Source organism: Phyllostomus discolor, chromosome 7 (assembly GCF_004126475.2).
Source record: "Phyllostomus discolor isolate MPI-MPIP mPhyDis1 chromosome 7, mPhyDis1.pri.v3, whole genome shotgun sequence".
In the NCBI taxonomy this organism is placed as follows: domain Eukaryota; kingdom Metazoa; phylum Chordata; class Mammalia; order Chiroptera; family Phyllostomidae; genus Phyllostomus; species Phyllostomus discolor.
Genome location: NC_040909.2, coordinates 6,609,602 through 6,622,933, shown reverse-complemented (window position 1 = coordinate 6,622,933; position 13,332 = coordinate 6,609,602). Strand labels below are relative to the sequence as shown.

The following is a 13,332-nucleotide window of genomic DNA, read 5'->3' as shown; positions in this document are numbered from 1 at the left end:
CGTGGCTCTGTCCTGCGCAGCTTAGGTTAGGATGACGCTCTGCCCACACCTTATGTTTGCTCAGCCCTTTTACCTATGTTTCCAGTTAGTTCCTCGCTGTGGTGTAGTCACTATTTTTTGCAGTTTACAGGTGAGAAAGTGAAGTCCAGCAAGATTAGATGATTAACCCAAGGTCGTGCAGCGGTAGGGGTGCCAACTGAAACTCGAACTCAGGTTTTCTTGGGGTGTATAGACCTGCGCTGCACCCCACAGCCTCGAAGTCTCCCATTGAGCTCTGCAGAATAGTAAGTTATCCCCTTCTTTCTCCCCAGGGCAATTCCAGTACTGTTTTACTATCCTGCCTCCCCATGGGTTAAAGCAATTTTATTCAAGAATGATCCTCCCCCCTTCCTCAAAAATGAGCCATTCCAAGCAAACACAGACCACCTAGAGGAAAAAACACTGCTGAACGCCAGCCACGTTCACGTCCAGGGTTACTCAACTGAACATCGAGTGTGCGTAGTAGCCAGCTTCATATCTTTCTTCAAACTTGCAAAATCCGAAACACCAGCCTGTGCAGATAAGGAAGTTGATGTTTTTCTCATCTCTCTAATGTCTCTGAACAGATGGTATCTCCACTTCGCCAGTGGTGAGACCTAAGCTATCACTGGAAGCATAAAGGACTTTACTAAATTACCAGGTACCACTTTTTTTTATTCTTCTTTTTGGGGAGAACTCGTTAAATGCAACAGAAATGGTTCATTTAGAAGAGACTTCCAGGTAGACTGTCAGGTTTCTAGGAAAAAGGAGATAGAGCGAGGAGTCTAGGCAGGTAGAAGTGATACCTCCCAGGAGTGCCCTTGAATCAAGGGGGTGGAGGGGAGCGAGGCTCACCCCCATTTAGTGGGTAGCATGGGGGAGGGTGCATTGTGACACACTTCTGTCGTCTTCGTGCTTTCTCCCATTTTCCCTGTCTTTGTCCCGACCATGCTGCGATACCCTGCCTGTTCCACTCACCCAGAGTCAGCCTCTCATGCCCCCTCAGTGCACGTGCCCAGAGCTGCGCCCGCCCACACGGCCCAGGCTTTCATGAATCCTCAGCTGTTGAGAAGATGGCCACTCCAAAGGGTCACACTGAGAGCATTTGTGTTTATTCATACCGACTTGTAAGAAACCGTGAAAATATAGTTGGCATATATGTGTGTGCGTAGATTTATATGTTACATTTGGATATGTACATGTATGTTTCAAGTTTTCATTGGAAATCCACTCTGAGTCAGGCTGATAGATGAATCAGTCGACAGATTTGGAGTCTTTTTGTCTGATTCTACGAGGTTGACTGCTTTACCCGGACCTGTGCCGGAGGGCAGGGATAGAGAGCTTTTCAGAGCTGGGCCACCTTGGATTGGCTGGAGACGGAAGCTAACTGTTGTCTGACAAGTGCTTTGGGTAGGAAGGCGGGAACATGGGGTCTTTGGCACGTGGCAGCAAGAGGAGTTGGCACACACACACAGCCCTCGTTAGAAGGTGCTGATCATGACATTGAGCCATGCAGGCTGAGTTACTTCTGCCGGGGAAGGACTGCATGGCTCAACAGGAAAAAAGAGATACACTCAGCAGAATTACATGCGTAAAGGCACACGCAGATAATGCATGGTAAAGAAAATATGTACGACTAATAGTTACAGTTTAAAAAGAAATTAAATAAATCTTAGTTACAACAATAGTGACATCCCTTTGCCCGCTTAATTGGCCAAGTGATTATTTTCTTTTAGATCTTCTGTGTTGATGGATTAACACTGAGACAGGCAACATCACTCGCCAAAGCCCAGTGTGTGTGTGTGTGTGTGTACGCGCACACACACATTTTTATACTCTTTCTGGAAGCAATTTGGCTAAATGCATCAAGAGCCTTAGAAATACATTGCAAGTAGAAATGGTGCTTTGGGAAATCTACCTTAAGGAAATAAGAAAAACTGCTGACAAATGTGTGTACTGCAGCATTATTTATAAAAGTGAAAATTGGGGAAAACTTCATTATGCATCAACAAGACAATGATTAAAATAACCATGATTATCTATACAATATGTTGGGATCATTGTGAATTATATTTTCTCTTATGTATGCATTTATCGGTTGATTGTTGTATGTGCCCTGACTGGGGATCGAACCCACAACCTTGGCATATCAGGATGACGCTCTAGCTCTAACCATCTGAGCTATCCAGCCAAGGCTACAAATTATACTTTCTAATAATTTTTAGCCACTAGCCACTCCTTTCTGGCCACACTGGCCCCCTTTCCTTCTACAGTCATATCCAGGCACTCTCCCACCCCTGGCCATTTGCACCTGCTGCTCTCTGCCCGGCCAGTGGAGTGGCATGTGCAGTGCACAGGCCTAATCAGGAACATTCGAGAATACATGGCAAAGCTGGTGTTTGATGCCCAAGGAGGCGAGGGCGGGTATTCAACATACGGTGTCTTTAAACTGTCAACCACACAGACAGAACTAAAAGAGAAATGCATTTCATGCCATATAACAAAATACATTTAAAATGTGTTGTAGGTTTTTATGGATAAATGACACATACAGATATTAAAATATAGATAAACATTTAGATGCCAAAATATAGATCGATATTTATGTAATTTTGGGGTGTGGAGCTTCTTCCTAAATGTAACCCTCTGGCAGTGACGGCGTGGGCTTTGGAGACCCAGGACATAGGACAGAGTCCCAGCTCTGTCATGCCCTAACAGTGCTGTGGTGACTGAGCCCCCACCCCCCCCGCCGAGCCTCTCTCTACTCATCTGTGAAGTGGGGATATAAGTGCCCACCTTGCAAGGTCGTGAGGACAAGCAAACATACGTAAAGTGCCTGACCTAAGCAAGACACAACTATGACAGACTCTTACCTTGCATCGGTTACGTGCAAAGAATGTCAGCGTCCCGAACTCAGAGACCATTCTCTTCTCAGTAGTTTCCCCTTCCCAGGTGGTTGTTTACAATAAGGGGGAAAATCCATCAAACAAGGTAAAGAACTTGACCATTTTGCGCCTTGTTTGATCCGTGCTGAAAAATGAATATTTCTGTCATTCAGAGGTGCTATGGGTGCCGATGCTCAACACCAAGGAGGTGGATGGAGCCCAGGGCACTGGTTTTCCTTGGGGCGCCTGGAGTCGAACCAGCCTCTCTCTGTCACTGCTCTTTAGGAGGAGCTGTGGCTTGCATGAGGGGAGGTGTCTGAGGGTTCGGGGAAAGGGTCCCCGCCTCTTCAAAGACAGGGAGGTTTGAATTATCATGAACCCCAAGGTGCCCTTCTGGACATCTAAGCACAGTGCCCAGCCACACAAGCTGAACCTCAGAGGTAAGGGCTGGCCCCAGTCTTGCGGCTGGTGAGACAGCGGCTAGGACCGGCCGCTCTGCGCCTGCCCCACCTCCACAGAACCCTGCCTGGGCTGACCGTCGGGGGCTCAGAACTCGATTAGGGAGCCAAGGCAAATCCTTGCCATTGGCTCCAATTATTGCGTTTCCAGGACTTACCTTGCGAAACGCCTACTGACTTATCTCTTCATGTCCTTCTCCATCCTCCCCATGGGAAGGAGAAAATCAGCAGGGCCCCTTCAAGGACAAAGGGCAGGGACTAACTGTCCTTCCTCGGGCTTCCTCCTTGTCTGTTTTTCCTCCTGCTCCGGGGAGGTCTGCCATTGTAAGAAAAGCAGGCCCTGACCCTAGGGATCCTGGTCTTGTGCTCATCCGTAAACAAATGGATCAAAACACTGTGGTACATGTACACAATGGAATTCTATGCAGCAGAAAGAAAGAAGGAGCTCCTACCCTTTGCAACAGCTTGGATGGAACTGGAGAGCATTATGCTAAGCGAAACAAGCCAGGCAGTGAAAGACAAATGCCATATGATCTCACCTTTGACAGGAACCTAAACACCAAAACAAACAAACAAGCAAAATAGAACCAGAGACACTGAAATTGAGAACAGGCTGACAGTGACCAGAGGGGAGAGGGGAGAGGGGAGAAAATTTCAGGGGAGAATGGGAAGGGTTTATAGGAACAAATATAAAGGGCACATGGATAAAAACTAGGGGGGGGGGTGGAAATGGGAGGGAGGTGGGGAGGGAAGGGGGGGTGGGCTGGGATGGGAGTAAAAGACAGAAAACTGTACTTGAACAATGATTAAAATAAAATTAAAATATATATATATATATACATAAACATCAAATCCGATAAGAAATCCCACTGGCCTCGCCATCCTGTGCAGCTCCCCTGTGAAGGAGGAACCATGGGGTTTGCTCCTGATGGCTGCCCAGGCCGTGTCCGTATCACAAGGGGCAGAAAAGGGGTCAATTAACCTGGGTCGATATTGCTTATAATGTGATTGTCATAACAGTTCACAATAATTCCAATAGCCATGCTATCAAAAGTCAGCTTTAAAAATCACTGCATTTTGCCCTAGCTGGCATAGCTCAGTGGATTGAGCGCGGGCTGGGAACCAAAGTGTCCCAGGTTCGATTCCCAGCCAGGGTACATTCCTGGGTTGCAGGCCATAACACCCAGCAACCGCACATTGATGTCTCTCTCTGTCTCTCTCTCTCTCTGTCTCTCCCTCCCTCCCTCCCTCCTTTCCCTCTCTAAAAATAAATAAATAAAATCTTTAAAAAAAAGGAATTAAAAAAAATCACTGCATTTGAATCTCACGAAGAGACTGAGGGACACAGAGACTGAAGATCTAGCCTGAACTTTTATATTCACTTGTCAGAGGCTTCAGAGGAAATCACTAGATTTCTTCAAGCTTCAGTTTCCCTGTCGGCTGTGGTGAACGGCGCCTTACCGCGGGGCCACGGACAGGGGCAGTTATTTGTAAGAATATGAATCATTATGATTATGAAAAGTACTTGGTTTTTAAATCGATAAGGTGACTCTGAAGGTCATCTATACACAGTAAAACGCAAAATGCTTAAAAGTTACAGTCATAATAGTAATTATTATATTATTACCATCCGGCCTGGGTTCTTTTCCCCCTTGTTTATACTTCTTCTTTCAACTCTTTCCAGAAATCAACATTCCCATTCTTCACCGCCACCCACCCCATTCCTGTCTCTTTTCTCACAGCTGGTCACGTGGCCTTTCAAAACTTCCCTTGCATTTCTGACTCCTCCCCCATGGCAGCTCTGATATATACCTGTAAATGTACAGGCAGGTTATCCCACGGGGCTTTGTTGGGTAAATAATAAATCAACTAGCATTCAGAAAGAGTGGCCGTGCCTAACTGTGGGGTCGTTGTTTCTTCTTCTATCATAGGAACAAGAAAAATGACAACCCCCGCAGCCGAGCCCATGACTGAGCTACAGGCCTACGGGACCTCTGGTTATGATTATATATTTACAGAGCCGTGTGAGAAATACAATGTCCAGCAGCTGATGGCCCAGCTGCTGCCCCCGCTGTACGGCCTGGTGTTTGGGGTCGGGCTGCTGGGCAACATGATGGTGGTGGTGATCCTCATAAAGTACCGGCGCCTCTCCATTCTGACCAACATCTACCTGCTGAATCTGGCGATTTCTGACTTGCTCTTTCTAATCACTCTGCCATTCTGGATTCACTATGCACAGCAGGGTCAGTGGGTTTTTGGCTATGACATGTGCAAGCTGCTCTCAGGGTTTTGTAGCATGGGCTTGTACGGGGAGACCTTCTTCATCATCCTGCTGACCATAGACCGGTACCTGGCCATCGTCCACGCCACGTTTGCCATCCGAGCCCGGACCGTGTTTTTCGGTATCGTAAGCAGTTCCGTCACATGGGTCCTGATAGTGCTGATAGCCCTCCCTGAAATTGTCTTCTCTAGGGCCCAAGAGGAGCAGGGATATTTCTCCTGTGTTTCCCTTTACCCAGAGGGAGACGTTTACACCTGGAAGCGCCTTTACATTGTGAGAATCAACACCCTGAGTCTGGTCCTGCCTCTGCTCGTTATGGTAGTCTGCTACTCGGGCATCATTAAAACCCTGGTGAGATGCCCCAACAGGAAGAAGTACAAGGCCATCCGGCTCATTTTTGTCATCATGGTGGTCTTTTTCATTTTCTGGACACCCTACAACCTGGCTCTCTTCCTCCATGCTTTCCAAATGACTCTCTTTGAGAGCAGCTGTGAGCGGAGCAATCAGCTGGACGTGGCCATCATGGTGACAGAGGTGATCGCCTACACGCACAGCTGCATCAACCCCGTGATCTACGCCTTCGTCGGCGAGAGGTTCCGGGAGCACCTCCGCCACTTCTTCCGCCGGCACGTGGCTGTGTGCCCGGGCACATGCATCCGACTTTGCCCTAGTGAGATGCCAGAAAGAGCCAGCTCTGCATCTCCATCAACCATGGAGCAGGAACTCATTGGCGTATTTTAGGTTGGATGCTAAAAGTTGCCTTAAGAAAATGCTCTGGGCACATGAAGTCAATACACGGAGCCAATGACATTGACCCCTATACCAGACCTTCGAACTTCCGGTGCAACCCTGGAGAAGCTCTTGAAGACATTGAAATATATTCACAGTGGTCGTGGTATATCTATGCACCCCAAACTCATTACCATAGATCAGTGGCTGGGCAGCATACTTATTGCCAACCCCGAAAAGCAGAGCTTTGCTTGAGTCTCTGAAAAGTTCAGTGCATTTCAATGCAGCTGAATGTTCAATAGTTAGTATATGCAGCTACAGACAGGTAAAACTTTGTACATTTGAAATCTTAACTTCGGCCAGCTATTGACTGCATGAAACATATTTCACAAAATACAATAAATCAGCCCTGGCTGGCGTAGCTCAGTGGATTGAATGCAGGATGCGAACCAAAGCACCACAGGTTCGATTCCCAGCCAGGGCACATGCCTGGGTTGCAGGCCATGGCCCCAGCAACTGCACATTGATGTTTCTCTCTGTCTCTCTTTCTCCCTCCCTTCCCTCTCTAAAAATAAATAAATAAAATCTTTAAAAAAAGATTAATGTCTCAATGTAATATTAAAAAAATACATTAAATCAATTACATTACTTCTTAATGTGCCTAGGTCTTTTCTTGCTTGTTGCAAAGACTCATTTTTTTAAGTTTATGGCTATGTATTCTCAAGCAACATCCTGGTCTGTCACACCTGTTCTGAATATTCTTAACATCGAATCCATTTTCTATGCTCACCGAGTGACCGCGTTTCCCACGAGGGCTCAGCGGAAGAAGAGCCATCTGGTATCTTCAGTCTAGAGACTACAGACCCTGCTCATAGACACTTCTTAGCCCCGAAATGTGTGGACACTGCCCTCTCAGACACCCTTCTCCCCGTTCATCCAACACCTGGGTGTGAGGGGATGCACACAGGATGCACAAACATTGCTTTTGGTTAAGCGAGAGAGGCGGAAACGTCTAAGACAAGCACAATGCTTGCTTCCGTGAGACCTTCCACCGAGTCGGGGCTGTGGGACAGAAGACCCGGGAATCCCAGCGCACAGAGGAGCAGGCTGAGTGCTCTGCCTGGCCCAGGAAGGAAGGAAGCGTTTCCAGCAGGAATCTGAGAGAGGAAGACTCCATAGAGGAAGTGGCTTTCGAGCAGGCCTCTGAAAGAGGAACGGGGTTGGAAAGGTGGGGAGGATGTGGGGAAGCACCTTAAGACAACAACACGCCCAATATGCATGTGAGAGGGGGAGCAGGAACACGTGTGGGGTGATAGGGAGGGGAGGGTGGGTGGGTGGGCTGGGAAAGGCCATGAATGTCAGGCAAGGCATCTTGGCGGGGCGAGGGGAGCTAGTGAAGGGCTTCACGCAGGGGAGTAAAACAATCAGTGGGGCGCCTTAGGGAGGCAAGGCTGGTAACACACGGAGGATGGGGCGGAGGCCCCGGGGCCATGCGGGGGGGGGGGGGGGGGGAGGGGAGTGAGCAGACAAGCGTGAGTGTGGAGGCGAGGAGAGACCCCCAGCTGGTAAGAGCGGTGCCGGGGCACTCGGCGAAGAATTTGGCCGAGAGAGAGCACCAGGGGTCAAAGCACCAGGAGAAATACACTCATATGGTTGATCGGAAAAAAATCAAAAGCCAAAAGAAGATATATCATATGTAAAAAAACAGAGAGAGAAAGAGACTTGCATTGTGAAGCGGCATCTGCCCTAGGTAACCACAGTGCAGGGTGTCCATGCTCATTTATGCTCCCCTGGCCCCTGAAAGCTGCCCATACCCAAGTCACGGATTCAGGGTGCTCCACTGTGCTCCACTGTGCTCCCCAGCCCAGCCCAGCCCAGCCCAGCCCCTCTGCACCAGCCGGTGTGGTCAATACCAGCACGTGTGGCCCTGAGCACTTGAGATATGGCTAGTGTGACTGAAGAAGTAGAATTTTCATTTTTGTTCCACTGTAATTGTCACACGCGGCTAGTGGCTGCTACGTGTGGTTAGCGGTGCAGGGCCGGTCCCTACGTGACACACTTCCTGTAGTCAGCAAACACGAGACTCACGCACCGTGCCACGGACTAGCAAAAATGCCCGTGATGCAAAGTCAGATGAGACCCATTTCCAGAAAACTCACTCACGGGTTAGCAGAAGAGACCCCTCTGACTCAAACGACTGTGATGGAACGCGGCGGGGGTCCCAAAGAAGGGGGTCCCACTTCTTTCTGCAGAAAGCAGAAAGAAGCCATTTCAGAAAGGATACAAAGAGACATCCTGCTTAGGCTGGGAGCGCCCCAAGAGCAGGGTCCGAGCAAGGGTGTGAGAGCAAAGGGTTTAGTTGGAAAGTACAGAAAAATCCAGAAGGGCATGGGGAAGGGATGCAGGAAAAGGAAGATGCCAGCCCAGGGTTCATTACCAAACTGCCTTCCCCCCCGGGGGAGCATGGAGTGCAAAAGGGTGTAACTCACACCTTGGTTATCCACTCTAGGGGTGAGGGAGTCGGGGTAGTTACTTTGCGCTGTCAGCCCCTGGCTGATGGCTGCTCTCGGGGTCTCGGGGTCTCAGGATCTTGGGGTCTCGGGGCCAGGGATTCCCCAGCACCCAGCTGCCTGGCTGGGGCAGGGAGGCCTCCTAGTCTGGGGGAAAGCTGGCAGGAACGTGGGTGTCAGAAGCCCGCTGGGCACACTCTGTTAGGGTTGCATATTTGAACTGCTGTGTGAACCACTTTTTCACGAAGCAAAGGGCGGAAGTGAGGATGGTGTCCGGGCAGGTAGGTCAACGTGTTGGAAGGCAAAATTGCTGCGGGGGAAGCTGTAGCGACTTTGACAATGGCAGGGGGTCATGGGCACGCCTCAGCATGGACTCTCCTGTTCTTCCTTCCTTGTGCTGAACATCACACTCTGCTATTTCTTTCTTTTAAAAAAAATTTTTATTGTATTTTTTCCATCACCATTTAGTCCCCTTATATCACCTCCTCCCCCACAATCACCACACTGCTGTCTGTGTCCTTGAGTCCTTTTTCCTTTTTGCTCAATCCCTCCACCCAGCTACCCCTCACCCCACCTCAGCTGTCGGCCTGTTCTCCATCTGTGAGTCAGTCTTTATTTTGCTTGTTGGTTCACTTTGTTCATTAGGTTCCACGTATGAGTGAAATCCTATGGTATTGTCTTTTCTTTGATGGACTTATTTCCCATAGCATAATGTTCTCCAGGTCCATCCATGCTGTCACAAAGTATAAAATTTTCTTTTTTTAATTTTATGGCTGAGAAGTATTCCATTGTGTAAATGACCCATAGGTGTTCTATGTTTACCCACTCATCTGCTGATGGACGCTTGGGCAGCTTCCACAACTTGGTGATTGTAAATAACACTGCAGGGAACATAGAGACGCTTATGTTCTTTCAAATTAGTGTTTTGGGTTCCTTTGGATAAATTCCCAGAAGTGGGATCGCTGGGTCAAAAAAGGCAGGTCCATTTTTCATTTTTGAGGTATCTCCATACTGCTTTCCACAGTGGCTGCATCACTCTGCTATTAAAAAAAAAAAAAAAAGTGATCCTTTTCCAGCCTGAATTTGTAGGTTTTCTTCAAATTCCAGAGCTAAAATTTTCAAGTCTTTACATTGCCCGAACAGAGCAGGTTCTGATCCTTCCCAGCCTTTGGGCTGTCCATCACTTTCCTGGGGTTTCCCTCCATGTCTGCCCCGGGGTAAATCCACAGTAGAGTCCGGGGCGCTGTTCTCTTTCTCCATTCACTGGACTGATCCAGGGGCCGGTGAAATGTGGCACCGGGGCCAGATGCAGCCACCTGCTCTTTGCATCCCTGAGCGGCCACGCTCAGCTGTTCACGAATTGTCTGAAGTGGGTTTTGCTCCGCTGCAGAGTTGAGTCATTGTGTCACAGACTGTATGGACCACAAGTTCTAAAACATTTACTTTCTGGTCCTTTACAGAAGAAGTCCCCTGTCCCCAATAATCCGCACCCCACAGACCGGGGCTCTGACAGTCACACCTTGATGAGGGAGACCGGGTCGTGGGGAAAGCTCAGAATGTGAGGTTGGGAGACAAGCTGCTAAGCCCCCAGGGGACCTCTCCCCGGACGCTGGGTGCAGCTCGAACCCAGGTAAATAGGGTTAAATCGTGAAGCAGGCGACTATTGCTCGCTAATGCCAGACCCGGACGGTTATGTATCAAATAGGGAGTCGACATTTTCACTGATGTGGCAGGGCTGATGGATCTTCGATGTGCAGAGTTTACAAAGCAATCGTAAACACAGGCATCACGACTCTTGAGACCCCTTATGGATACTGGGGGCAAAGAGATTACACTGGCGACAGTTACGGAGGGTTTTGTTTTTTCTTTTTCTTTTTTCTGGTTGAGGGCTGCTGGTGCCATCTGCCCTGAATGGAAAGGGAGGAAGGCAGGGCGGTGCTCGTCTTATGTCAGCAATGACAGAGTTGCCACGCGAGCCCGGTGTCGGTCCCCAGGGTTAAAGAAGCACTGGCCACTGAGACCAACCTCACCGGGAGTCAGAGGGCAAGAGACAGGCCAGCCAGCTGCTTGGCGGGGGAAGTAGAGAAAAATTGCCACTACTTTGGGGTGCATCTATACTCTCAGAGTTGGTTTTGTGAGCTTCTCTCCAGGGGCCAGATGAAAGGGCACAGACCTGAGGATTTCTGTTCTCGCCCAAGGACACTGCCTGGTGGGGGTGATCTGTGGGACCCGTCCCCCCCCCCAGCAGGTGCGTGCACAGGGCGCTGCCAAACAGCAGAGAGGCTAGTGGAAAGCTGTCAGCCAGGAGAAATGCGCTGTGTGTGGTCCCAGAGATTACGTTAAATATTCCCAGGCACGTGTCTGGTGACGACGAAATGGGCCGTGAGAGAATCAACTTTTAAACTCCCGCCAGTCCCCAGCGGTGACATCACCTTATGACAGAACCAGAAACTTTCCCAACTCCAGCTTCCCTTTTCTTGCCAGTGCCCACCCCGTGGAAGGACTGGGCACCAGGCTCGGAGAGCTGGGGGAGGGAGGAAGTGCACCAGGGAGGGAGGGAGACAGGTGAGTAGGATGGCGCTTACCTGCCGGCAGTTCACCCCTTAGCCGAAATCTGGGGCGGTTCGGGGAGTAAGATTTAAATGTCAAATCAAGTTGAGATTTGTTATTTACATGGGGATCATCAACTCTTCTATCTCTGAGTTAAAACTCCATCCTTTTGTGACCTCACGTGGCCAGGGGGCTTTTCTGTATCTGGGTGGGCGACACAGCCACGGGGCTGCCCCAGTTTTCACCGAGGCCAGAAGAACTTCATCCTCTCGCTCAGCTTCAAGGGACCGAGAGGCACAAGCGTAAAGACTCTTTCTATTTATGCTGCACGGGCCCCGTGGGTTCCACATACCGGTGGCACGTTCAACGCCCCCAAAGCTCAGCCCTGTCGGGTCCGCAGAGAGCTTGCATACACTTTCAGAACAAAATCCTGCAGGAATTCAAAAAGATGTTCGAGACCCAAATCCTGGCTGAGAAATAAGGCAGAGGGGGGAAAAAAGGCAATGATAGTAAACACACATATAGATATGAACCCAGGCGGTCAGAAGAAGGGCTGCCGCTTGAAATCTCAATGTTCGGACAGGACACGATGCTTGCCGGCTCCGTTCGTGGTCCAGGCAGGCTGGCCCCAAGCCGCCAATGGGCCTCCCTTGCTGACACCGGCTTCTGTTGCAGTTGCAGTGCGAAATGTGAACACTAGGGGGCCTGCGCCACCGCCAGAGCCCCGGCAGGCCCTGAGCAGTCAGTCAGTCATTAGGTCACACTGAGAAGATGCCCGCTTGCTGGGAGGACCGCGATGTTTGGATGATGTTACAGCAAGGAACTCGGGAATGTCCATGTCTGACCTTGTCCAATTGAGTTGCAAAACTCTAAAAGATGCCATTTACATCCCTGGGGATTGTACCTTATCTAACGAGGTGTGTGGGACACTCTGTGACCCCTCCCAACCCAGATCCTCGCTCTGCCTTTCTCTCCCCTGCTGTGTGCCTGAGAAGCTGCTCTGTGCAGACCACATCGGTATTGTCTTTGCTCTCTGGACCCGGCCCAGGGGAGGGCCTGCAGGAGGCGGGAAGAAAGGAGGGCGGGAAGGTCGGAGTGTTGTGTCCTGCTCCCCGCCTCCACCTGTATGCAGTGGCACTGGGGGGTGGCTGACCCCACCCCCACCCCTGCCGCCGACAGCTGGTCCCATAGCCTAGCTCAGGACCCCCCCACACTGCGTCTCCCACCCCTCACCCCTCAGGCCTAGGGCCGGTCATCCTGCCCTTACTTACCTCAGGGCACGGCACTCTCCCTTCCAACACTGTCACTCAGCACTGTCACTCCACCCTGCAGTCACTCATGTTCTCCCTTCACCCCCCTGCAGTCACTCATGTAAATAGTCCCTTTAGTAAACTCCCCTCAAATTGCCCAGTTTGAGTGTGTCATTTCCTGCTGGGACCCTGAGCGACACAAGGAGACAATACGTAGCACAGGAGAACAAATTGGCACTAAAAGAAAATATATGGAAAGTGTCAGGTATGTGTTCAGGGGAGACTTCCTGAAGGAGGAGGCACTAGGCTGGATCCTAAAGGCAGGAAGCCATACCTCTCAAGAAAGCTGTGGGAGGGGGTTAAGAAAATGCGGAGCTCGGGATGAGCAGAGGAAGTTCGCCAGGCAGAGACTAGCGGTCAGTGTGGCAGGGAGATGCCAGCGGGCCAGGAGAGAGAGGCCTGGAAGCAAGGGCACTGAGGGCTGCCTTAAGGACCTGAAACGCCAAGGGCTTGAACGTATCCTGTTGGCAATGGGGGTGACTCTGCTATAGACGCAAACCAGGGGGTCTGCTCGGCTCATGGCGATGCCTACAGTGACCCTCACCAGGCTTCTCCCAGGTCCCCTTTAACTCGTTTGACCCACGAGTGACT

The 13,332-nt window shown here is 50.1% G+C and overlaps 1 protein-coding gene across 1 annotated transcript; it reads left to right on the top strand.

Moving 5' to 3' along the window:
- Nucleotides 1–335: 335 nt before the first annotated feature.
- Nucleotides 336–6,771, top strand: CCR3 (C-C motif chemokine receptor 3). Its single transcript, XM_036030429.1, has 2 exons — nt 336–679; nt 5,293–6,771. The coding sequence occupies exon 2, from the start codon at nt 5,304–5,306 to the stop codon at nt 6,381–6,383; it is 1,080 nt and encodes a 359-aa protein (XP_035886322.1). The 5' UTR covers nt 336–679; nt 5,293–5,303; the 3' UTR covers nt 6,384–6,771.
- The last annotated feature ends 6,561 nt before the right edge of the window (nt 6,772–13,332 follow it).